The sequence below is a fragment of the Ornithorhynchus anatinus genome, chromosome 13, assembly GCF_004115215.2.
Source record: "Ornithorhynchus anatinus isolate Pmale09 chromosome 13, mOrnAna1.pri.v4, whole genome shotgun sequence".
NCBI classification, from domain to species: domain Eukaryota; kingdom Metazoa; phylum Chordata; class Mammalia; order Monotremata; family Ornithorhynchidae; genus Ornithorhynchus; species Ornithorhynchus anatinus.
The window spans coordinates 33,327,541-33,352,653 of NC_041740.1; the positions used below are offsets into that span (position 1 = coordinate 33,327,541).

Consider the following 25,113-nt stretch of genomic DNA (forward strand, 5'->3'; position numbering starts at 1 on the left):
ATTTTAATAACAATTAGCATCAAGTCTTGAATATATCTGAAAATTAGAAGAGTAAAGTGCGTGAGTATGGATAAAAATTTGAAAATGTATTCTCATTTAAGATATGAGAAAAATAGACATCAAGTGATAAAGAAACCTAGGCAAGCGGAATTATTTGAGTAGAGTTGGCATCCTTTAAGATTACCCAGGATTATGAGAAATATTTTGATACATGAAATTCCAGATATTCTAGATCCAGGTCTTGCTTCAGGGTCATTTAAACAATGGCAGTTGAAAGCTTGTGATTCTTCAGGTCAGGCAAGTGAGGTGTGTAGTCATTCTCTGTTTTTCCATTGTTCTGGATCCCCAGGACAGAGAGAGGCACCTAACCCTGTCCTCACTTGAGAACCTAAAGTAGTTTGGGTAAACTGAAAATTTAGATTGGCAAGGGGTGCTTGTAATATATATATATGCTATTCAGATATTAGGGTGGGTAGATATTTTGGAAGAATTTATGGCCCACTTATTTGTTTTACTAATAAATACTACCCCTAAAGTAGCAGATGTTCCCTTTCTGTGCATTTCTGAATTTCAAATTCCAAAAAGAAAATTAAGGCAAAAGAATCCACTGCTTACAATCAACACATGTTCTTTCATAATTATATCACTGTGTTATTAAGTCCCTATGTTGATAAGTGGCATTTTCTGGCTCTTTTGAGTAATAGAGAAACTTGGTGTATTCAAATGGATTACTTTTGACTTGTCTTGACCTTTCATACATATAACTTTTCAGGTTGGATTTGCTACCATTTTATGCAAGATTGGTTGCCACATTGCATCCCTGCATGTCTGATGTAGCAGAGGATCTTTGTTCTATGCTAAAGGGGGATTTCAGATTTCATGTAAGTTTTATAATTCTTACCTTCTTGGACAAATAGGCCTAGAAATAGGATTAATAATGATGGTATTTGTTAAGCACTTACTATGTACCAAGGGCTCTGCTAAACACTAGGATAGATACATGACCACCAGGTTGGACGAAAGTCTCTGTCCCATATGGGGCTCACGATCTAAATGGGTGGGAGCATAGCTATTGATTATCCAGTTAAAAACATTTTAATTGGTTTCATGTATAATTTGTACAGAAACACAGAAGAGCACTATTTCTGTGCTCAGCCTGTGAAATCAATTCAGTTTTTATTGTTTTCATTTAAAAATAACCAAGAAAAAAATATTTTGGTCCTGCCACTGAGGAACTTTTACCTTTGAATTTATATAAAAATTTAAGAATTGGAATTGAATTAGTGCAAGATTCAAATTAGTAAATTAAAAAGATATAGGTTCAGCTTTAGGATGCTAATTAGATATAGTTAGATAAGAAGCAGCATAGTTTAATGGAAAGAGAACAGGACTGGAAGTCAGGAAACCCAAGTCTTAATCCTGGCTTTGCCACTTGCCTGCCGTGTGATCTTGGGCAATTCACTTAACTTCTCTGCCTCAGTTTCCTCATTAGTAAATGGAAATTAAATGCCTGTTCTCCCTCCCCATTAGACTGCGAGGGACATGAGGGGCAAGAATTGTGTCTGATATGATTATCTAGCCCAGTGCTTAGCATAGTACTTAATTCCTAGTAAGAATTTGATAAACACTTCTTTTATTATTGTTATATGACACTTTCATTCTGCTCACAAGCTTATTCCTGAATAATGGTTTCTTTAGTCTTGCTTTACTCTTTTTCTTTAAGGTCGGTGAGTAAGGAAGGCAAGCCCCAAGTTCTCATTACAGTTAATTATCACTCTGTATTTTGTTTTATTGGAAGGGCATAAAATGATGAATAGAAGAGGACAGTTGTATAATATGCTTTTTAATCATTTTCTCCTTAACTTTATTAAAATTATCTTAAAACCCATTTTATCTTGACTCCAGCTGACATAATCTAAAAATAGTACCGTTGAAGTAGTGATTATGGTCTTCATTAAAGTAAATCATTGGTTATGCCAAGGGATAAAATTTACTTACTCTCTATTTTTCTGAAGAGTACTAGCACAATAAATTATGCGTCATGTATTGTATTCATCTTAAAAAATTGAGAGTAAATTTAAAAATCAAAACGAAGAAATTCTTTGGAAGTAATTGAGAAACATATCATTTTAATGCCGTATGTATTTTTCTCTATAGGTACGAAAAAAGGACCAGATTAATATCGAAACAAAGAATAAAACTGTTCGGTTTATTGGAGAACTAACTAAATTTAAAATGTTCACTAAAAACGATACCCTGCACTGTTTAAAGGTTAGTGTTTGTTGTCATGAGTTTAGTAAATAGCTCTTATGTTGAAATTTCTTGTGAGGATCGAGTAAGTCTGCTTTACTGGAATTGTTTCTTGAGCACTTTATGCAGACTTGGAGGATAGAAGTTTTTTGAGGCAGAAGAATTATCAAGCCTGCAAAGATCTTAGATTGTATTTACAAGACCAGATAAAATGATAATTTAAGAAAGCAAATCATTTCGTTTCATCAGGACATAAGAAGGCTTAATAGTAATAGTCATCGAGAATATGGAGAAGGGGGTCCATCCAGATCTTTTCTATTTCCACTGAGAAACATTTCAGCAGGCAGCTTTTAAGGGAGATATGAAGAAATATTTCTGACAGTAAGGACAGTTAATCTCTGGAAGATTGAGAACTTGAAATAGTTTATCCTTTTTAAATGAATTTTAGTTCATATTCAGAAAATAAAGAACTTTTGGAAATTGATTTTTGACAGCAACTATACGTGTTTTGGGTTTTTTTTTTTTTACCAATGGAACATGGTTTTAAGTACTTTAGAAATGTTTTCTCAGATGCTTCTATCAGACTTTTCCCATCATCATATTGAAATGGCTTGCACTCTGCTGGAAACGTGTGGAAGATTCCTATTCCGGTCTCCCGAATCTCACTTGAGAACGAGTGTTTTATTGGTAAGATCCAACATTTACTAATTTTGTGAAAGAGAATTCAAAGTTGTAAATAGGGCCGACCGAAACATCTTACTGCCTCAGCTTTGTGCCACAGGGTCTGGTTCTTGTTTCCAGTTTTCAGCCAGCACTCTGCAAATTGAGGTTGGTGGTGTCAGCTAGCTAATTTTTCACTTAACCTATGGTATTTCATCCCTGGGGGTCCAAAGGAACCAATAGTAAGTGTCGGAGGGCACTTAGATCTGTGGCCTTCAGCAGTTCACCTTTTAAAAAGCACTCTGTTCCAAGCAAACCACTTAGATTTTATGCCACTGGGCCGTACCTGGTTAAGTACTAAGGATTGTTACACGTGATATTTTCTCTGAGAGTTGGGAGTAGGAATGGAGTGCACACTCAGGAAAATGCTGCCCTGAATTTTTTTTTTTAAAGTAAAAAAGAAACGGGTGGAAATGACATAGAACAGTAGACTCAAGAGTGTCACATCCTCAAGAATCATCTTTTATTATTTCAGCCCATCTAGTTTGAAGTTTCTTAAATACTGAAACCTCCTTTCTGAAGCTTTTCCATAATCCAAAAATAGGCTTCTGTGTTTTATAATATGTAACTCAGTTTTAGCTTTATTTATAACTCATATCTTGATATAATAATTTCTCTGAGTTTGCTAATAATCCTCAGATCAAAAAAACTAATATGACATAGCTACATTTTTTTCCCTAAATATAGTGAGCAAAGTTGCTGAAATGTTAATTTTTAGTGGCAAGAGGCAGCTGTCATATAGCATGTGTGACAGGTGTGTATCAGAATCTGATTTTTTTAAAGACTTTTCTGTACACTGAAGTTACATCCTCAGGTTCTTCAGTTAGTCACTTCATATGTACTGATTAAAAAATGCTTCCACTAGTCAGAAGTTGAGGCATAAAAGATCATTTCTTCATCATTGTTCCTAATTACTTTTCTCAGTGTTTTTCTGATAAGTGTCAAAAGAAGACTGTAGATATGGATTCCCTATAGACAGCCTTACCTTTCCTGTGCCTCTTTTCCTCTGCACATACATGCCTTTCTTGTCAAATGATGTTGCAAATTTGGTTAAATTTGCTTTCCACTCTTCATCCTAGATTTCATTATTTTCCTATTGCGCATCAGTTATTTAAATCACATTTTCTTAGGTGTATTGGTTAAAATTTCCATGTCTTAGTGAGACACTGTTAAAATTTTATTTTGCTCTGGCTATTACATTAAGGAATATAACTCTCACATTATTGATTTCCTAATGAGTATCCACACCAGGACAAAAATAACTTGTAAACTAGAGTTTATAAAACTAAATTTTATTCCTTTAAAAATGCAGTTTTATTCAACTATTTCTGAGTTGAAATAGGAAAATCATCTGTACACACACTATTTATGTTGCAATGACTTTGACTGTGGGTCCTGCAATGACCTTTCCAACCACCCAACCTCGAATAGGTGAATTTCCCCATCAGTGGTGTCTTCTTCAAATTATGAGGAACAGTCGTGTTGTGTGTGTGTGTGTGTGTGTGTGTGTTTCACAGTACGCAGAAGTCTATTTGGGAAGGGGGTGGTGGCCAGAAGACATTACAGACTAAGAGATGACATTCTCACTAAAGAATACCAAATTTTTAGGGAATATTAAATTGTAGAAATCAAGTCATTCAGTCATAAATTTATTTTTCTGTAAAGTTTTTTTTTTTGGAAGTAACTTGTCATATGTCTATCATAATGAAAGTCAATTTTAAATCATGAGGAGCTTATGAAAGTAAAAGCACTCCATTGTCATAAAGTGAGCCACAAAATCCCAGTAATATTTTTTTTTAGTTCCTCATCATGAAAAGTTCCTATTCCAAAGCACACAAGATGGATTTGGAGTTTAGAAATGCTAGAATGAAAATTTGGGGAACTAATTAGAAGCATTTGTTTTCAGGAACAAATGATGAGAAAGAAGCAAGCCATGCATCTCGATGCCCGCTATGTCACAATGGTGGAGAATGCATATTACTACTGTAACCCTCCCCCAGCTGAAAAAACTGTGAAGAAGAAGCGGCCCCCTCTTCAGGAATATATTCGTAAACTGCTTTACAAGGATCTCTCCAAAGTTACCACTGAGAAGGTAAATCCAATGTGCAATCTTGTATCTTTGGAGGTAATCACCACTTCAGTAGTGTTTACTTAGTATCTTCTCTGGCTGGACCATTGAACAAGGTGCTCCAGGGACATGTTGAAAGTGTAAAATACAATTTCTGTCCACAAGGAACTCTCATTGTAAAGGGGAGGCAATCAATAAGGAATAAACAAATAACCTCAAAGCAGATGTAAATACTAAACACAAGTTTTTTCTTCTTTTTTGTTTGTTTTTGGTTTTCTTGGGGTTTTTTTGTTTTTTGTTTTGGTTCACCTTTTGTGTCTTGTCAACCACACTTCTCCTATGTGTTCTTAAATTATGAGCCCTCTCGGGTTCAGGGACTAGGTCTACATCTCATCTGGGGACTTTTTTCCCCAGTGTTTAGTATAGTATATATATATAGCTAGTGATGAATAAATACTATTATTACTGTTAGTATTATGAGTACTTTAAGAGACCTTAGGTGACTAAGAGGATGGTATATTCTGAGGTAATAATATAATGGTATCCCATCCAATTAAATTACATCCTTTTTTTTTTCCTAAAAAAGGATGGATTTGATCAACCGGGTTCCTTTCTTATGCTTTTAATTTGTGAAGTTAAGATTTTTGGAAAGGAAGTTTAACTTACTCTGCTCAGTAGGTGCTTAAAAATGTTGCTGATTAAGTGATGTTGTTTAGTTCACATAGGCTCTCTTCTGTTTGAGGTGCTCTGTGATCAATTTATATCTAATTTTTCCAAGCCTAAATGAAAATTAGATGGGCAGCAGGTATTCTTTCAATTTTGCAATGCAGAAAACTAAGACAAATGATTATTATCCAAAGAAATGTGTAATGAAATCATGAATTAAGTCCCAACTTTCTGTTAAGCAGACCAGTGTTTCATAAACCATACTGTGAAATACTTTTCACGATTACATATATTTTTACCCAAAATGTAAAGTGTGACTTTTTCAAGCTGTATAGTTTGTATGTAGAACAGGAAGTGCGTGGTCTATTGGGAAAAGTACCAGGCTGGGCGTCAAAGGACCTAGGTTCTAATCTAAGCTCTGCCAGTTGCATGCTGTATAACCTTGGGCAAGTCACTTAACTTCTCGATGCCTCTGTTGCCTCATCTATAAAGTGGAGATGGTTCCCCCTCCTATTTAGATTGTGAGCCCCATGTGGGAAAGGGACTGTGTCCTTTGGGATTGATTTGTATCTACCCCAGTACTTATATTTTACCAAGTCTTTCCATCCTGCTTCACCTCACCTCTGCCCCAACTGGTACCTAGACATCACTGCGAAGGGTGGTGGTGGTGTAGGGAAGAGGCAAGGTATCAGGACCATTCCCACCCTATTTTAATGACAGGGAACTCAGGCAGAAGTTGTTCATCACCAACCTACTTAAAATAATTTTAAATCCTGGTAAAGGACCCATTGTTAGAAGGGGAGGTTACCTGGGTGAGGGAAAGAAAGGGAAAATGATTTCCAGGCATAGAGTAGCAGATGGGAAGAAAAGATCAAGAGCTGATAGTCTTGGAAAGCACAGAGAGATCAAAGTGTTCTGGATAAAAGTGATTTGGAGAGGCAAATGATGCACAGTTTTGAAAGGGGAACCATAATTTGAATTTGTCAGAGGATAAAAAGAAAAGTGGAGGAGGTACACAAATGGTGAGAGGCGGTGATGACAATTAAAGAAATTGAGGGACTAGGTTTGTGGTGTGAGGGTATATTTGAAGCCTAAAAGATGGGAAGAATTTAAGAATGAGGGAAAGGGGAAAAAAATGGTCTTTTGCTAAAGGGATGGGATGAAGGGAGCAAATTATCAGGCTAGAAGCTATTAGCATTTGATATTTGAATGGGGAATAATTGAAATAGCCAAGGTAAAAGGAAGGGGCATTGAAAGCTAATATCATTTTTTCTACTAGACAGATTTGGCATGGACTTGACTATAGGGAAAGGGAAATCAGTGTTGATTGGGGTTAATCTGAGGCAGGCCGACCTCTTGGTTGTTGGTGTTTTTAGAAAGGTTTTTCATTAAACCAGTCTCAAAGGACATGTGATTTTTGGGAAAAAAAAATGACCTTGAATTTTGAAGAGAATTATTCTACTCTTTCCATTTTGTTTTTTAATGACGAGTGATATGCTTTTGGCTGTCAGTAAGAAACAGGAAATAAAAAAGGGGCTCAATGATGGAAAAAATAAAAGAAAACCTACAGTAGGGAGAGTATGATCTCAGCAGATGAGAGTAGTCCATTAGCTTGCTGGGCACAAGTTGACTTTCTGTCCACTTGATTTTAGCTTGTGAAGCCAAGGTTCCCCCTGTCTTGCAAAGACAGATCCTTGGGCATTCCTTTGGGCTGATGCCATTGGACAATTTTGGAGGTAGCCCCTGCTTATCCCGAGTCCCAGAATCCATAGTGTCTCATGTTTCCATTTTTTAAAATGTGTTCCTTTTTAAAGAAAACAAAACTGAGATCAATTGGACAAAATTTCAGATTGTTTGCTTGTATGGTTCCCTGAGGTTCATTAAAATTAGAGTTTTATTGTGGTTCCAAATGTGGCCTTTGGAGTCAGGCGATGCTGGCATTCCCTAATATACGCAACTTCAGAAACTCAGGAATTTGGGCAAAGAAGTAGAAAATTTTTGAAGTTAAATACTTTAAACAATTGAGATAAGAAAAATGACATCTCTCAAAGCTTGGTATTAATAAAACTAACTTTGTAAAAATCTTCCCAATTTAGGTCTTGAGACAGATGCGCAAATTGCCCTGGCAGGACCCAGAAGTGAAAGACTATGTTATTTGTTGTATGATAAACATCTGGAATGTAAAATATAATAGTATTCATTGTGTAGCCAACCTTTTAGCTGGTTTAGTCCTCTACCAGGAAGACGTTGGAATTCATGTTGTGGATGGAGTATTAGAGGATATTCGACTAGGAATGGAGGTAAAAATTATTTTTCTTTCAAGGCTCCGACCCCCCACTTAAATGGAAACATTAAAATAAAACCCTTTAGTAATGCACTGTTTTTAGCAGTGAGAGTTTGGAAGTCCATTATTTCCATGGTGATTTTATTTATTTATTTATTTGTAGGTATTTTCATTAGCTTGCTAAGTATTGTGTTGGAAGAGGTTTCCAACTACCTGGCTAATTTAAGATTCTCTACTTTGTTACAAATTTGGTTTTTAATATTTTTACTGAGGAATATTTCACTGCTTCTTTTGGAGAATTATTCTAAATTATGATAAGTTTTATTAAAGTATTAGAGGATGTTATCCTTGCAGTGCAAAGCCATATTGATATCCCTTTCTTAGGTAATTATTGGATTACCTAGAGGATATATAAGTAGTAGGGAAGAGAGACCTATGGTTGACCAGCTATTGTTCAGAATCTTCTTCATCATTATCAACAACAGCATTTATTGTATGCCTCCTCTACACAGAGCTTGGAAACAGTTATACAGGCACTTGGAAACTTAGAGTAAAAGGAAAAAACAGTCCCTGCACTCAGAGAGCTAATAGTGGGCAGGAATTCCTTATTCTTCTGCTCTAAGTACTTTGAGTAAATGTAACTTAGAAGACATGTTCTATCTACAAGAGGAAAAAAAGTTACCAAATTATTACTGGGAAAGATTATTGTCCTGAATAAGTTCACTTGTCACAGTGCATCAGGAAGGGGGAATTTGGCCCACTTACAACCATGTGCCACTATTCTTTGATAATGCATCATTTGAATCAGATGATTTTCTGTTTTGAAGGTTAACCAACCTAAGTTTAACCAGCGGCGTATCAGCAGTGCCAAGTTCTTGGGAGAACTTTACAATTATCGGATGGTGGAATCAGCAGTTATTTTTAGAACTCTTTATTCCTTTACTTCATTTGGCGTGAATCCTGACGGAACCTCAAGTCCATTGGACCCTCCTGAGCATCTTTTTAGAATTCGACTAGTGTGCACCATTCTGGATACCTGTGGCCAGTACTTTGACAGAGGCTCTAGCAAACGAAAACTGGACTGTTTCCTTGTATACTTTCAGGTGGGATAAAATTTACACATTTGCCTTTGTACAGCATTTTATGCACTATTGGCTCACCGTCATTTTTTTCACTTCTCTCATGGAGTAAAAGAAGTTTTAAAAACTACATCTTGGATCTGTATGTAGAGATATAAGTTGCGGTTGTTCGATTTTAAATATTTGGATTCTTGGTCTTAATAGAGAACATATAAGAGCTATTATATTCAGCTGTTTCATGTCCAGAAATAGGAATTAGCGTTTCTATATTTTGAAGTAAAAGTTCATAGGCTTTAAAATTCTTCATTCACTCTTTAATCCAGGTGAAACTAGGTTTTTTTAAAATCACTTTTATGCAAATTTAATAAATGTCTCTTGTGGACATGCTTGCTTCGATTTAACAACTTATAATTCTCCTAATGAGCTTTTATGTTCTGAAATGAGGGCCGGAAATGAAGGAAAGTAGTAAGGAAGAAATGAAATGAAGGCATATGTGTATTACACAGCTTCTTCCCTTGCAATTTAACTTTAAGAATCTCAGGAATAGATTTTTCTTTTTTATGTATTTAAGGTCTTGCTTTTTCTGGTGGAATTTATTAAATGAAACTTTAATACTTATTTTCTAGTCCATATTTTTTTTTGAAGTAATGCTTTGTGTTATTTGGTCTGAAAACAATTTTGTGGGGATAGGTGAGGAATTTACCCTAGCACACACCTGTTCAAGCCAATTAAAAAAACCCCAAAGTTTACTTGTTTCAGAATTGGTATCTTTTCCTACCATTATTCTGATATTTTAGTTAACCATTTAAAGTCTAATGGAGATGATTGTGTCATTATTATTATTATTATGTTACTTGGAATAGTGATGAGGCTGCTTACTTTAGGTATTTTTTAATGAAATAATTTTTCTTTCTTTTTGTGCAAGTAGTTGAAAATCAAGCTGGAAATGCATCGTATATCTAGTATTCTTAAATTCAGTTGTTAATTTTGTAAAATACTTCTAATTGGTGGACTCTTTAAAATTGTGGTATATGTTCTATTTCTTATTTTCACATTTATATTCCATTTATTACCAGCGATATGTTTGGTGGAAGAAAAACTTGGAAGTCTGGACAAAAGACCATCCTTTTCCTATTGATATAGATTACATGATTAGTGATACTCTAGAACTGCTAAGACCAAAAATCAAACTCTGCATTTCTCTGGAAGAATCTATCAGACAGGTACAAGACTTGGAACGAGAATTCTTAATCAAACTAGGTAAGCAAATAATTCAGAGAGAAAGTAAAAGTGATACCTGCCAGAGTAGTTCAGGTTTTTTACTTAATTCCATTATCAATTACAATTTTCATTTAGATTTTTAGTCTTGCCTGTTATGTAATAACGTTAGGTAATATATGCCTGGCACATTACTTAATTTGGTGAAATGATACCGGTTTGGAAGAAATACCCATAGGATTAGTTGTGATAGCCGTGGAAAACTACCAAACATCTCTGAACATCCCTATACTTCACTCTTAAAATACAGAATATTGTCAAAGAATGCCTTTTTCTTAATATTCAAGTTTTGAGGCGAGAGGTTATTGTTAGTAAGATTCATAAGGAAATCCCCCAAAATGTGGTAATTGTGGCACTTAAACATTAGTCACGTGTATGTACCTGTGGTAATGAATGCTGGTTCAATCCACACTTCTCATTTAGAAACTTACCATTAGAGTTTCATAGTTCAGTAAATTGTCATTGGTGTTGTCAAACTATTTCATATAGATTTCAGTTGAGACACTCTGATATTGAAAGAGGTTTCTTGTCTGTCAATGAATAGGCCTTATGAATGACAAAGATTCAAAAGAGTCCATGGCCGAAGGAGAAAACCTCGAAGAGGATGAAGAAGAGGAAGAAGGGGGAGCAGAGATTGAAGAACAGTCTGGAAATGAAAGTGAAGTAAATGAACCTGAAGAAGAGGTGATTACAAAATTATTAAGTAAAATGAACATACTTGTAAGGAAATATTTTTTTTCCAGTAAATGCTCCAGCACTTCTAGTTGTGCTGGGTTAGTATCAACTAACCTGGAAATTTAGAGTGTCTGAAACAGCTCACCATTCCAAAGACCCCCAAATCAGAAATGATTTAATTTCTCATCAATAAAAAAGGATTCTTTACTGATATGAGATTTCCCCAAGCATTGTGGTACTTCCTACTTGGATGAATAAAGTTGAAACCAAATTGATCTGTTCAGTGGAGCCAGTAGGGTTCTATATTTGCAGTTTTCAGCCTTTCCCTGTGTAGAAACTCAATCTGTTTTTAGATGTGTTTCTCAGGATGGAAAATACAGGAGGTTTGCAAACGTTGCTCTTTATTAAAAAGAAGGAAGAGCCCTACAAAGAGTCTTTGTAATGTCCAGATTAAGAGAAGATAATGAAGTGAATTTTCAGCTACAGGCATTCAGTAATTGTTGTCAGCTGACCTTACATTACCATTCTAAGCAAGCATTGTAGTAGGTGAAACTCAGTGACAATAAATGACAATCCTGAACTTTTGGAAATGGGATTTATATGGTAGGAATACCTTTACTGTTCCATAGTGACATGTTAAAATAAATTTTTATATAACATGGCATTTATCTTTTAATTTAAAAACATTATTTTAGGAGGGTTCTGATGATGATGATGAGAGAGAGGAAGAAGAGGAGGAGAATACAGATTACTTAACAGACTCCAATAAAGAAAATGAGACTGATGAAGAGAACACGGTATGTGTTACCAATTACATTGTTTTTATATTTCAGCAACCATTTCAATGTAGTTTGAGTAATAACTAGCAACTTTGTATACAGATTATAAAGAGAGGGTTTCTTTTGGACCTAGTTTTTCCCCTACCATCATGTCCTTTTAAAAGTAAAAATGAGGAGCTATATCTTATTATACAACACAGGCATTTTTTCTCTTGCATTTTTTTCCAGGTTATCACGAGGTAGTACATATGTGCTCACTTTTTCATGACATTTTGCTGGACACAGACACAAAAAACCCCCCACCTCTGATCGCCACCTAAATTTGTGATCTTCTTTTTCCTACAAGGAGGTGATGATTAAAGGAGGCGGACTAAAGCATGTTCCATGTGCAGAGGATGAAGACTTCATTCAAGCTTTGGATAAAATGATGCTGGAAAATCTTCAGGTATCAGTTTTTGTTGGGTTCTCCTGAAGACTAAAACATGAGTAAAATGCATTTCAGCCTTCCCTTTTTTCTCACCCTCCCTCCAATTTCTGTTAACCAGGCTCTGAATGCTTGAAAAATGAGGGCCCTATATATTCTTATTTGATCGCTTTCTTCCATAGTAGATTTGCTAACCCGGCATAGCTCACATGTGGAACTACTTGTCCAGAAAAACTTACTGTCCTCTAAGCCTTAATCCAATCACACACCTTTCAGGAAGGGGGTGGTGATGTAAAAGCCTCAGGGCTTGGGCAGCATGCCTCCGTTGTGCCCAAATGTGCTTTCAACAAGCCTTCGTTTTCTACCTCTCTCCTACCTTTTTCTTGCATTTTGCTTAACAGTCAAATTTTACAAAAGATAGATAAGTTGTTGCCTACAAACCTTATGTTGGAATTTCAGACCACAGTAGCGATCCTGGTAATTGATGAGAACTTGCCTCAACTAGTGATAACTTGTTAAAACAGAGATAAACAGAGATAATTATGATCAAGTTTCACCAAATCACAATTGAGCACATTTAGAGCGTAATGGAACTAAACCTGCTGAGGAGAAGCCTGCTGGTCACCCCTTGAAGCGGTATTTGGGATTTCATTTGACAAGGGTACTATTTAGTGCCCTGTCCTAGAAGCCAGAAAGAATTCAGTACCACCTCCATTCAGTCTTGTGCCAGCACTGTGCAGCACTGTTAACTATATTTAATTTTAGGAAAGTCAGTTAGGAATCTGTTCATTCAAACTCTTCTTCTGTTTCCTTTTCCTTAGCTACTTCTTTTAGACTTAATCTAGTTTTGATTTTGCTTAAACTGGATTTGTTGCCAATAACTAAGTCTTATGGATCTTTTCTCTGATAGTCTTGCATACACCTCATTTAGCAATTAATTTAAATTCACTTTCCAAAAAAAATCACATCTCCAAAAGGTTTTGTGTAAAATAATCTCTCCAGTAGTAGATTAAAATTATTCTTAGGTCTCCATAAAACAGATGATAACTTACAGGAGATTCTCAATAATAAAAATGTTTTGAATAAGAAGCAGTAGTTTTCATGATTATCCAGTTTGGGATATACCTCAGGGAATTGTGTGGAATAATAAAAATGATAGTTAAGCACTCAAGAAAAATCAAAATGCAATATAAATGCTAAAATTATAATTATAGTATCCAATAGAAAGTAAAAGTAAACTGAAATATAACAGATCATTTTTGTAATTTAAAATGTAAACAATTTTCTATGCTATGTAAATGTTAATATATATATATATAATGGTATTTTACACTTTTGAAAACATTTTGTTTTATGTAGCAACGCAGTGGTGAGTCTGTTAAGGTGCACCAACTTGATGTCGCTATCCCTTTGCATCTCAAAAGCCAGCTGAGAAAAGGACCTCCACTGGGTGGGGGGGAAGGAGAAACCGAGTCTGCAGATACAATGCCATTTGTCATGTTAACCAGGAAAGGCAACAAACAACAAGTAAGTGATTGCACCTTATATCAGTTTAAACGTAGACACATTTCAATTTATCTTTGATTTTTAATGACTGTTTCAAACATTATAATCAGCAGTAGTATTGCAGTATAACAAGGGTATACTCATCAAATCAGTCGGTACTTATTGAGCAGTTACTGTTTGTAGAGCACTGTACTAAGCTCATGGGTGAGTACAAAAAAACTGCTTTGCCCACAGTGGGGGAACATTTCTGTTTGAGATTAGTTTTATAAACTCCTACCTTGAAGCCTTATCTGGCTGTTACTTTTTTGGAAATGAATGCATTATTACTACATTATTTGCTTTATTTGTGACTATTATTATCTAGACTTGTGGGAAAAAAGGGGCCTAGCATGTCAGTGAAAAACTCTTAACTGGCCTATTTGTTTCTGAAGATTAGGTTACTGAAGGGCATTGGGTTACCAAGAAGCTGGAGGGCATGCATTAAAATATAGTATGTGTAAAAACTGTGTTATTCTTTCTGGAAAAGGAGAAAGCATTCTTTATTGGACCTCTGTGTTAAACATAAATTAGATAAAATACTCCTTTTCCAGACCTACATTAAGAGCAGTTATTGGTGAACTCCAAGAGACTTCATGGAGTCTCTGAGTAGATTTTTTTTTTTAGCTCTTCCAGACTGTTTTCATGGAATGTTCAATTTCTAGGAGTATCGTATGTGAAGAAATATCACTGGTATTTTGTGGTATGTCTGAGAAAGAAAGCGTTTCTTGTTCTGATCTTTTAAAATACTGTTATTTGCTTTTGGGAGTTGGCCTTTCTGGCAAAAATTTCTTTGGCTTTTTTAGAAAGGTGAAATTTGTTGCAGTATAGGAATCTTTGATTCTCGAGCAAATGAAAGGTCTCTTTGTACACCAGTATGTGTTGAGAAATAACTTGCTTCTGAAGTCACATAAACACTGAGATAAGTAATTCAAAAGAAAATAATTGTGTTCATACTGTTCCCAATTTCCTGACCTTAGAGTTGTATAAATTAAGTGGGTCCTGAACATGAAGAGAGGGAGCATGAAGTTTTTAAGGGTCTTTTTGTTGATTCAAACAAACCAATCCATTTATTCTTCCTACTTAAGATGAACCCTGTAAGTCACTGAATGGTCTAACAGCCAATTCCGTACTGCTGACGTCTGCCCAAAAAACCATGTTATCCTTTGTACCGTGTCAGGGCCATCCCTGAGACAGGGCCAATCAAAGCAGGGGCCCCGCGACCTGCACCTAGGGAGCTCTGCTGCTTACCCAAAGATGTGGAGTCTCAGGACACTTGCCCCGAATTACAACAGGAAGGGACGGGAGACAGCGGCGGAATGTTGGTCTGGGGGAAGAGCATCTTTTTCTGATCATTGTGCTCTGAGCATAGTAAGTGGTCAATAAATGCCGTTGATTAAGTGGCATCTTGCCTTTCATTCAATCAGTTCATTCAATCAGTCGTATTTATTGAGCACTTACTATATGCAGAGCCGCATACTAAGCGCTTGGGAAAGGACAATGCATCAATAAACAGTGACATTCCCTGCCCACAACGAGCTCACAGCATAGAGTGGGGGAGACCGACATCAATACAAATAAATAAAGTTACACATATGCACATAAGTGCTTTGAACCTAAGAAGGGGGAAGAGCAAAGGGATAAATAAAATTACAGATATGTAAATAAGTGTTTTTCATATATTCTCCTTAGCACCTGGTATGTTTCATTGTCCCAAACAGATGCTCATTAAATTATCTTGATTGTGGCAGTGGGAATTGGAACGTACGATTTCTTTTCTCAAGTTAATTTTTCCATTTCTTCACTGCTGTTTTTCTATAGCTATGAATGAAACATATGTTTTTCTTTCAGTTTAAGATCCTTAATGTCCCCATGTCTTCCCAACTTGCTGCAAATCATTGGAACCAACAGCAGGCAGAGCAAGAGGAGAGAATGAGAATGAAAAAACTCACACTGGATATCAATGAACGGCAAGAACAAGAAGATTATCAAGGTATATAAAGTGCAGGGGCCGGGCATAGTTGTTTAGCCCACAGCTTCTGACCTTGGATTATTTGAGAAACCACCCTGGTTCAAAAACCCACCTAGAGGTTCCAGTTCATTTGGGAGTGGGGATGGTTTGTCTTGGGTGATTTATCCATTTCCCCCAAACCATGCTTCTGAAAGACTTCAGAATGAAGGAATCCACTTGGGCTGGTTCTTTTGGAGTGGATTAAAATGAGTGCTCTATGTAGAATCCACTTTCCATGAACACTTCCCCAAGGGACAAAAGAAAGTTTCTGAAGTAAACTATCAACAGCTGGGATAATCTGGTCATTGGGTATTAGAAGCATCTGGTCCAGTACCCTTAACTGGTTATTATTGTCCATTTCATTCAGTTGTATTTATTAAGGGCTTACTGTGGCCAAAGCACTGTACTAAGCGCTTGGAAGAGTACAGTATAACAACAGACAAATTCCCTGCCCACAGCAAGCTCACATTCCTTTTGTGTTTCTAATCTCAGCCACCTCTCTTGCAGAGGGGTTTAAGCTTGATCTCCCCAGGATTCTGTCAGCCACATGGGGGTAAATGACATTTACCAAAGTTAATCCTCAGAGTTGATTTTTTTGTGTGCCTGTGTATGTCTGTGTGTACCCGTAACTACAGAGATGTTACAGTCTCTAGCACAGCGTCCGGCTCCAGCAAACACCAATCGTGAGCGACGGCCTCGTTACCAGCATCCAAAGGGAGCACCTAATGCAGATCTAATCTTTAAGACTGGTGGGAGGTAAGATCATCTTTATTGAGTCCGTAGTGATCCATTTGTCCTGAAACTCAGACTGTTAAAATGATAACTAAAGATGTAAGCCTAAGTAATAAAGGTCTTCCTGCTTTCTTATTCGAGGATCTGTTTAAAAATGGAAGATCATTTTTATGGTTGCCTCAAAACAAATATCTGTGTAATAATTAGGCAAGGGGCCTCATTGAATGATGGCACTTGAGATTGAGGGTGAACAAGGGTGTGAATCAGAGATCATTGCTGTAGGTAAGCTTGGCTGGGGCCCTGGGAGGTGGCTGTGGGGAAAGGGGCAAAGAAGGACAGTTGAGAGGCTCTACCAGATCCTGTCTCCCCTCTCCCTCAGCCTTTCAGTCAGTCATTCACTCAGTGGTATTTATTGAGCACTTCCTATGTGCAGAGTACTGTATTAAGATCTTGGGAGAGAACAACATAAGGAATTAATGGACCCGTTCCCTGCCCTTAATGAGCTTACACTCCACCTCCTTGCCGTCCATTCCTGACATTCTTCTTGGCTGGTCCATCTCCCACTGATTATTGATTAATGAAAAATTTTTGGCTCATATACAAGAGTTTCTGAGAGCCAGCCAACTGGAATGGTAGATCAGATTGCTTTTAGCAGAAGGTCATTGATTTCAGTAGTAGATAATTTGATTTTAGATTTTATGGTTATGTCCTGCAAGTGACTTCAGTTACAGGTTGGCTGGCGAGATGGTAGGTTTTAATTGTATGTCCTGCCAATGCAGGGCAGAATGGCCCTGAAGTTGACCAAAAATAATAACCTTTTGCTAAACTGTTTGAGTTGCTGCTGGAGATTGTTTGAAGAGGTTTTGTTTCTGAAATTTCCTGGTCAGATATCTGCCAATGCCACTTAAGATCATGTTACATGAACAATTATTAGAATGGTATGCAAGGCTCATGTTTTAAGTATTCTCAATATCAAAGGTAATTAGGTTGGCTACATAGATGTTTTATTATTGCAATAATAATTATAATAATTATTGGAGACTTCTCAAGAGAGTAATTTCGTGGGTTGAGGTAAGAGACTAGTTTTAAGGGTTGAGATGAGTGCCAATTATGCCACCTCACATGGTCTGGTTCTTTCTGGCTAATAGTAGGTCCAGAGTCGTAGATGGAGAATGAAGATACCACTGAGGGTCGAGTCTTAAGATGATATTCATTCCCACTCCCCTTTTACAATATGCATTTAACTCTGTTTTGTGAGGTTAGAACCTAGGTTTGCCCCCGCCACAGTACCTTTTGCCCAGAGTTTGACGAAGCTGTTTGGCAACGCTGAAAGATATTCTTGTCATCAATTGAAGGAATAGACAGCAAAATATGGTGAGATTGAAGCCAAATTCTTGTTTAAGAGGAAAATAAAAGTTCACATATCCATCTGAGCATATGGCTCTACTCCTTGAAGAGCTTTTTCTTTTTTTTTTTTTTTTTTTCAGTGTGCAGGTTTACTGAAAACCCCTAATCAAATTGCAGTTTTAGCAAATCAGCTTGTCATGACAGTTTGAGGTTCTATGTTCCTTAACATCTGTTGAGTCTGTTTTAACCTAGTTAAGTTAAAGTAGTGAAGCACAAAACTATCTTAATTAAAGTAGCAGGATATTAGGGGGTATTATTGTCCAAACGTTCATTAAAGATATGTAATAAAGTTGTTCATTACTGCTGAAATGTTGAAACTGGGTTAACAAGCAGTGAAAAAGAAGGCATATTTCCTGAAATGTCTTAGATTTTTCCTGTTTTGGAAACATTTTTAAAAGTAGTTCCATACACACATTCCAATGTCCTTGATAATGTCTATTTTCTTTAGTTTCTGAACTTTTCTTCAGAAACCCAAAATACTGGAATTCAGAAGCTAGTGTCACACCCCTCTTCTGTGTTTCTGTGCTAAGTCACCACCACCTCTGGACACTGTTAAAACTTGCTCGGCACCCCTACTTCTGTTGGGAAATTTTTAGAACTTTAAGGAGCCTAATATTCCATAAAGATTTCAAGATTTTAAAATTCTACTGTTATATGACACATTTATTTCAAAGTGGAAGATTTCATCACTCTTGTCACCCTTTTTTTAACTCCCCCTGTTGGTTTTCCAAATTCTCCATTAAGTAATCTCATTTATCCCTATCTAGTCATTAACAGCTTTCTCCTCACCTTTTGTAACCCTCCAGTATGTCTTCCTTTTTCCATTTCCTGCCTTCCTGTGCCTTGTAAATTACAAATGGAAAAGATGACTTAAGAGTCTGTGCCACTATTACTATTCCCTCTTGAAACTTGTCTTAAAAGTATGTTCTGGTTCTTTAGGTCAGGTACTTTGCCATAAAACACTTAGGTTGTTAGGATTTATGGCTGTATTTGATCTGCAACTCTCTATTTGACCACAGTATCTCCTGCAGAAAGGAGAATTTCTGAAGTACCTTTTCTCCTTTTGAGAATGTGAATGTGATGAATTACTCTCATTTTTTTTGGCAGCACAGGACAGGGAGAGAATAAAGTGGGGTCTTTTTGCCTCTTTGTTTTCCCTCCCCATCCTGTCTCCTGCTTAAGCCACCGGCATAAAAAAAGCAGCTGAGAGATCCAGGGAAATGAAAAGTTACTCTAAAATGATTTACTCTTCCCTTTACCCTCCTTGTAGTACTTCTTCAGGGAGCACCTGCTTCCTCAACCTGGCATGGAACTAGAGAATGAGGAAAGATATAGAAGTTTCCTTATTACCTCAGGAAAGCTTGTAATATTGAGGCAAAGCCCCCAGCAAAACCAGCTTTATGAACCAGTCAATTAGGAGTATTCCCTGAGTATCTAGTATGTATACAGCACTTAACTCAGCCCTTGGAAGAGTTCAACAAAAGCAAAAATTATGTTCCTGGGCCTCAAGGATATAATAGTTCAGTGGGGGAGGCAGGCAGATACAGATGGCTTTCAAATAATGGGAACAGAACAACAATATTACAATGAAATAAGCTTAGAGTAAGCTAGGCTCGAACTGAGAAATAGCAGCTTGCATGGCCTAGTGGATAGAGCACAGGTCTGGGAGGCAGGAGGGTCATGGGTTCTAATACCAGCCCACCACTTGTCTGCTCTGTGACCTTGGGCAGGTCACTTCTCTTCCTCTGTGTCTGTTATCTATAAAATGGGGATGAAGACTGAGTCCAATGTGGAACAGGGATTGTGTCCAATCAGATTTGTTTCTAGTACAGTGCCTGGCATATAGTATGTGCTTAACAAGTACCACAATTATTATTATTGAGATCAATTTATCAGTATAAGACAAGTTCTGAGGAGAATGGAAAGCCGGTTGGTACAGTTTGGGGTGGGAAGAATTAATCTGGGAAAGCTTTCAGAAGGAGCTGGGATTTCAGGAGGGTTTTGTTGATAGGGAGCTGAGATCTGGCACATTTGAGACAGGACAGACTTCTGAGTCAAGAGCTAAGAACAGTTAGAAGGTGAGTTTGGGAAGAGTGGAGAACCAAAGCTAGAAAGTACCTGACAGAGAGAGTCTTCAAGCCAATGATAAGGAGATTCTACTTGTTGCAGAGGGACATGGGGAGCCATTGGAGGTTTGAGACATTTTAGGAAGATGATCCAGGAAGCAGCAGCATACATTGAAGACTAAAGAGGGGAGATCCTGGAGGCTAGTGGTACCAGTTCGGTATACTGAACTTAGGAGTCAGTGGTGGACATTTGGATGACAAGGAACGGGGAGGATCTGGAAAATGTGGAAGAAAAAATGGCAGGATTTAGCTCCTAGTTGAATGTGAGGACTACAGGACAACAAGGAGTCAAAGATTATACCAAGGCTATGGACTTCTGGGACCAGGAAGGTGATAGTGTTGAGACTGATGGAAAGTTAGGAGGGAAGATACCAAGTCCAAATTCAGAAGCAGTTTATTAGATTAGCAACAATGGCTAGGTGATCCTAAAAGTCTTTCAGATCATCTCCACACCCTAAAGTTAAATGTAACCCTTAAAATAGACTGAACCTATTATTGAATGGAAAAAAAGAACCCTCTAAAAACTTCAGCTGTTCGAATGTTATCTCTGTTACATTGCTGAAGACAGTACTGATAGTGGGAATGCTGTCAGGAGAAGAAGATGGGCAGGGATTGACTGGGACTGGGACAAGTGTAGGATGCAGTGAATAGGGACTGGTTGGAGTGATGGCTGGCTCCATTCCTGACATTGCCTAAAGGTCTGTAACTCCTGCGCAGGGAGGGAGGTGGAAGTGCCACATGCTTTGTAGAATAATGGCTCCTGGCTCTTCCTGGGTCACTCCAATTTTTACCTGAGTGGTAGATGAAGCGAACTTGTAAGCTTCTTGAGGGTAGAGATTGTGTTTAACTGTCGTAACCTCCCAAGCACTTAAGTAGAGTTCTTTACACAAAGTAAGCCCTCAGTAAATACTTTTGTTGGTTTGGGTTATGGCTGCTGCTGCTATTAAGAATTTGAGGACTGGCTACTCCTTTGGGGCCCAAGTTAATAAAAAAGTGTGTTTAAGCATCTGGAATCTTTCATCCCAGGAAGTTGTGCAGCTAAATAATAATAATTGTGGTGGTGGTGAAGTATTCACTATATGCCAAGCACTGTGTTAAGTGCCAGAGTAAATACAGTGTACTTGGATCATAGCCCCAGGCCTACATGGAGCTCATCTTAACGCGGGAGGGAGAGTACAGTGTTCTGCAAACAGCGCTCAATAAATACGATTGAATGAATAGACAGTAAGGTCTAGACTCTAAGCTTGTTATGGGCAGGGAATGTGTCTGTTTATTATTTTGTACTCTCCCAAGCACTTAGTACAATGCTCTGCAAATAGTAAGCTCTCAGTAAATATGATTGAATGAATGGATATTTAATACCCATTTTACATGTGAGGAAACTGGGCACAGAGAAGTCAGGTGATTGACCCAGGATCACACAGCAGGCAAATCAGGGGAGCTGAAATCAATGTCATGTTTATTGAGAGCTTACTGTGCGCAGAGCACTGTACTAAGTAATTGGGAGAGTACAGTATAGCAGAGTTGGTAGAAACATTTCCTGCCCCCCAATGAGTTTACAGTTTAGAAATGAGAACCCAGGTGGTCTGACTCCCAGTTCTGTGTTCTTTCCAACAATCTATGCAGATTTTCATAATGTTAGTAGGTTCTAGGAAGGATCTGGGTAAATTGTCAATCAACCCATCAATAGTATTTAGTGAGGGTTGTTTGTCGAACACCTATTACATTACATTCTGTTGCTTCAGCTTTCCTTAAGTCTTCCGGCTCTCTTTGAAAGGTGAATTTCTAGTATATCGAGAAAACAGTCACACTGGACACCTCACAACCACTGTACTCTTCCTGGTGAAGATAGTTTGGCACCTCCTATTGTTACTATAGATTCAGCTTTATCCAAACAGATCTTTGCCCTGGCTGAAGTCAGCTCTGCACATCGGGAATTCAAAAGGCCATGCCACAGCAATTGATTCAGTCCACGTGAAGATTACTGGGTGAGAGGCCACTGATCAATCCTGTTTGCAACATGGTTGTTACTCTTCCAGCATGAAAGAAACTTTCTCTGGCTATCATTTGTAATTCATTTTTTATGGTATTAAGAGCTTATTTTGTGCCAGGCACTGTACTAAGCACGGAGGTAGTAACAAGCTAATCCGGTTGGACACAGTCCATGTCCCACATGGGGCTCACAGTACTAATCCTTGTTTTACAGATGAGATGACTAAGGCAGAGAGAAGGTAAGTGACTTACCCAAGGTCACTCAGCAGACAAGTGGCAGAGATGGGATTAGATTAGAACCCATGTCCTTTTGACTTGCAGGCCCGTGTTCCTTCCCGCTAGACCACGCTGCTTGTCCAAATGAAATCTGTTTGAAAATGAGTTATTTTAATATCAGCAGTTTTCAAGTGCCTAATGCCTGTGGTATTGTGACCTCTTTGAGTTTTCACAGACTCATTTGCTAACTAATCAGAATTGGGAGGTTTTTCCATTGTTTTATCAAATGAGACCCTTTTGTATAAGTTAAAACTGAAGTTCCATCTCAGAACTCTTTTGTTCTAACTAGTAATGAATGTACTCTTTTGTTCTAACTAGTAATGAATGTTTGGTTCTAGTGGGGTTATAATGGCACTAGACCCTCAACTACCTAGCTCTCCTCAGTCATTAATAAGCTTAGTCAACCTTTCCACTCTGTTAACCGGTTGCCAGCACTCAGAGAAACTGAACATATGGGCCAAGTGTGAGTGTTCAAAGATTGAAGCCCCAGCAGTTGCGCTTAATCTCCAGTAACTGTTGAACCTCAAGAACTTTGTTATTGCTAATTCAGTGAAGATTGGCAAAATGAGATTATTTACACTGTATCCTAAAACAGCAGCAGTGCGGTATATTGTCCAGGATGTATAATATAAACACTCTTGAACTGTGAGCTGAAACAGTTGCATATCTTGAGATTCAGGCAGTACATTGCAGTATAACAGGCATAGCATGTGTATACTATATAAGAAAACTTGTGGACGTTTCTCTCTTGTCCAGTAAGCCTACAGATTTGAACCAACTACTCTGTTCCAGACTCTTTCTTTGAGCTTCCTTTAGGAGGCATTTGCTGACAGGTTCTTATTTCTTTCAATCCACCTTCCTGAGAGTTTAACACTTGAATATATGAACTTTCAAAGTGACAGATACCTTGTCCTTCAAGAAATAAATGGAATATTCAGAGTACCTTAGAAATCAGTTATGAAAGAGAGCCATTCCTCCCCCCTTGCTGGGAGAACCACTCTTCCCAATTTTACTTAAGATGCCGTTGCGTTTTTGGAGATGCAGCCTCTTCTCTAATGAATAACTGTTGCAAGTCCTGCCCGTCCCCTTGCCAACAGGTGCAGATTGGTAACGGTCTTTGCTTCAATATCTCCTTATCTATCTGTTTAGGAGACGTTGATCCAGCAGCAAGTGTCATTTCATTAGGTCCTGTATCTCTGATGTTGTGGATAGAGGAGTCCTCCAGCAATTGAACGAGAGCAGTGGACACATCTCAGCACGTCGGTCTGGAGAGTTGAGAATCTAAACCCGGAACAAGCTGGGGCCACGAGGCGGAAACACCAGCCTCCACTACCACCAGAACAAGTCGAAGCTTCCAGTGACAGCATAAAAAAGGCCTTTTGTAATGGGAACCATGCGAGGGTTAATCTTCTCCTGGGAGTGGAAGTAAAGAAAAAGAGATGGTTAACTTTACTACCGAGCAGTTACTCCAAGAACAACTGCCAATGAGCTGGATTGTGCCAGAACAGAAGAGGTTTGATGGTAATGTAACAGGGAAAATGAACATGAGTTATAAAGTTGAGGTGAAATACATTGTCTCTGAGTTGAACATCCTGTGTTGGAAGAATATACATTTGGGGGCTCCGAGATTACAGTAGAAAAAGTATAGAGCAAGCAGTCAAATCTTCTAGTAAAACCTTACGTGCAGGACAACAAAATGATGAAAGCTCTCCAAATGCCAGGTACCCCACAAGAAAGACTTTCGTTTTAGGAATACGTCGCAAGGAGCAAAGCGTGGGAGAGAAAAATCAGTTTGATCCAGCAGAGCCAATGAGATAAAATTGGCGATTAAGTAGGAGAATGTGAAGACTATTCCTATAGAGAGAGAGAGTGGTGATCCAGAGTGCTTGAAAAGTCTGGTAACAAGCCTAAGGCCAGGGTTAAAGTCGAGCCCATTGTAAGTATCATTGAAAACCAAAATGTGCCAGTCAGCATGTCACAGAAAAATTACTGAAGGACAACAAGAAGTGGATCCGGAAGTTTTGTTGACCTTCATGGGTTTACAGCCTCTGTCTCTAACGAAGTCTGGAAACAAATAGAGCTTTTATTTTGTTTTTGTTTTTTTGTTTTTTTTTTTCCTAAGTAGAAATAAAGTTTCTTGGTCCATTTCTGACAATCTGTTATTTGTTAGAGTAGTTGTGTCTTTCGTTTGCTTTCTGGTAGGTCTAGTACTTTTAAAGAGCCCATCTGTATGCTTCTACTTGATTAAACCATTTTTTCCTAGCTATTTTAATTTTTTTTTCTTATCACCTTTTCGGTTTCTGCATGGAGAATTAAACAAGAAACAAAAGTTGTAACATTTCACACAGAAATGCCCGATCTTCACCAGCTTCAGAAATCTGACCTTTGCCGATGCTGCAATAAAGTGTTGTAATTTAGATTTCATGTGTTGTATGTTTTTTTTAGAATCTCACTAAGTAGTAAATCAGAATCTGTTGGGACCAGCTAGTTCTCTCTGCATCCTTGGGAAGGCTTTCAACATTTCTTTAAGCAGCTGTTCTGACCTTGTGCCCAAATGAATGTTGATGCTTGTGAAAAGTTATCTACAAGATAACATACCACATCTCAATATTTTCAACAAAGCCATTTGGAACTGGTACCAGCAATGAAGAAAAAATTGAAAACTTGGACATGGCTCAGCATGGTAGAAACACTGGTGACCTGATTAGAGTCCTTATAAAGGCATGGCTTGAGCACTAAAAAGGGAAGAAAATATTTAGGGGATGTTCAAGAGGAAGGATGAAAAAATTATCCAAATCTTTAGG

At 37.6% G+C, this 25,113-nt stretch overlaps 1 protein-coding gene across 2 annotated transcripts in view; it reads left to right on the top strand.

The window, feature by feature from the left end:
• UPF2 (UPF2 regulator of nonsense mediated mRNA decay) overlaps positions 1 to 24,731 on the top strand; it is a 59,824-nt gene extending 35,093 nt beyond the window's left edge. Inside the window, exons 9-22 of one of the 2 annotated variants that reach the window (XM_029077359.2) lie at positions 773 to 881; positions 2,158 to 2,271; positions 2,821 to 2,937; positions 4,877 to 5,062; positions 7,801 to 8,004; positions 8,816 to 9,091; positions 10,144 to 10,327; positions 10,890 to 11,029; positions 11,716 to 11,817; positions 12,146 to 12,244; positions 13,583 to 13,750; positions 15,617 to 15,758; positions 16,412 to 16,532; positions 23,459 to 24,731. In XM_029077359.2, the coding sequence (XP_028933192.1) occupies positions 773 to 881; positions 2,158 to 2,271; positions 2,821 to 2,937; positions 4,877 to 5,062; positions 7,801 to 8,004; positions 8,816 to 9,091; positions 10,144 to 10,327; positions 10,890 to 11,029; positions 11,716 to 11,817; positions 12,146 to 12,244; positions 13,583 to 13,750; positions 15,617 to 15,758; positions 16,412 to 16,532; positions 23,459 to 23,468 (1,972 nt within the window). In that variant the 3' untranslated portion in view covers positions 23,469 to 24,731. Of the gene's footprint in view, positions 1 to 772; positions 882 to 2,157; positions 2,272 to 2,820; positions 2,938 to 4,876; positions 5,063 to 7,800; positions 8,005 to 8,815; positions 9,092 to 10,143; positions 10,328 to 10,889; positions 11,030 to 11,715; positions 11,818 to 12,145; positions 12,245 to 13,582; positions 13,751 to 15,616; positions 15,759 to 16,411; positions 16,537 to 23,458 lie in introns of those variants that run through there. The other variant, XM_029077360.1, reaches the window with a different exon arrangement.
• The last annotated feature ends 382 nt before the right edge of the window (positions 24,732 to 25,113 follow it).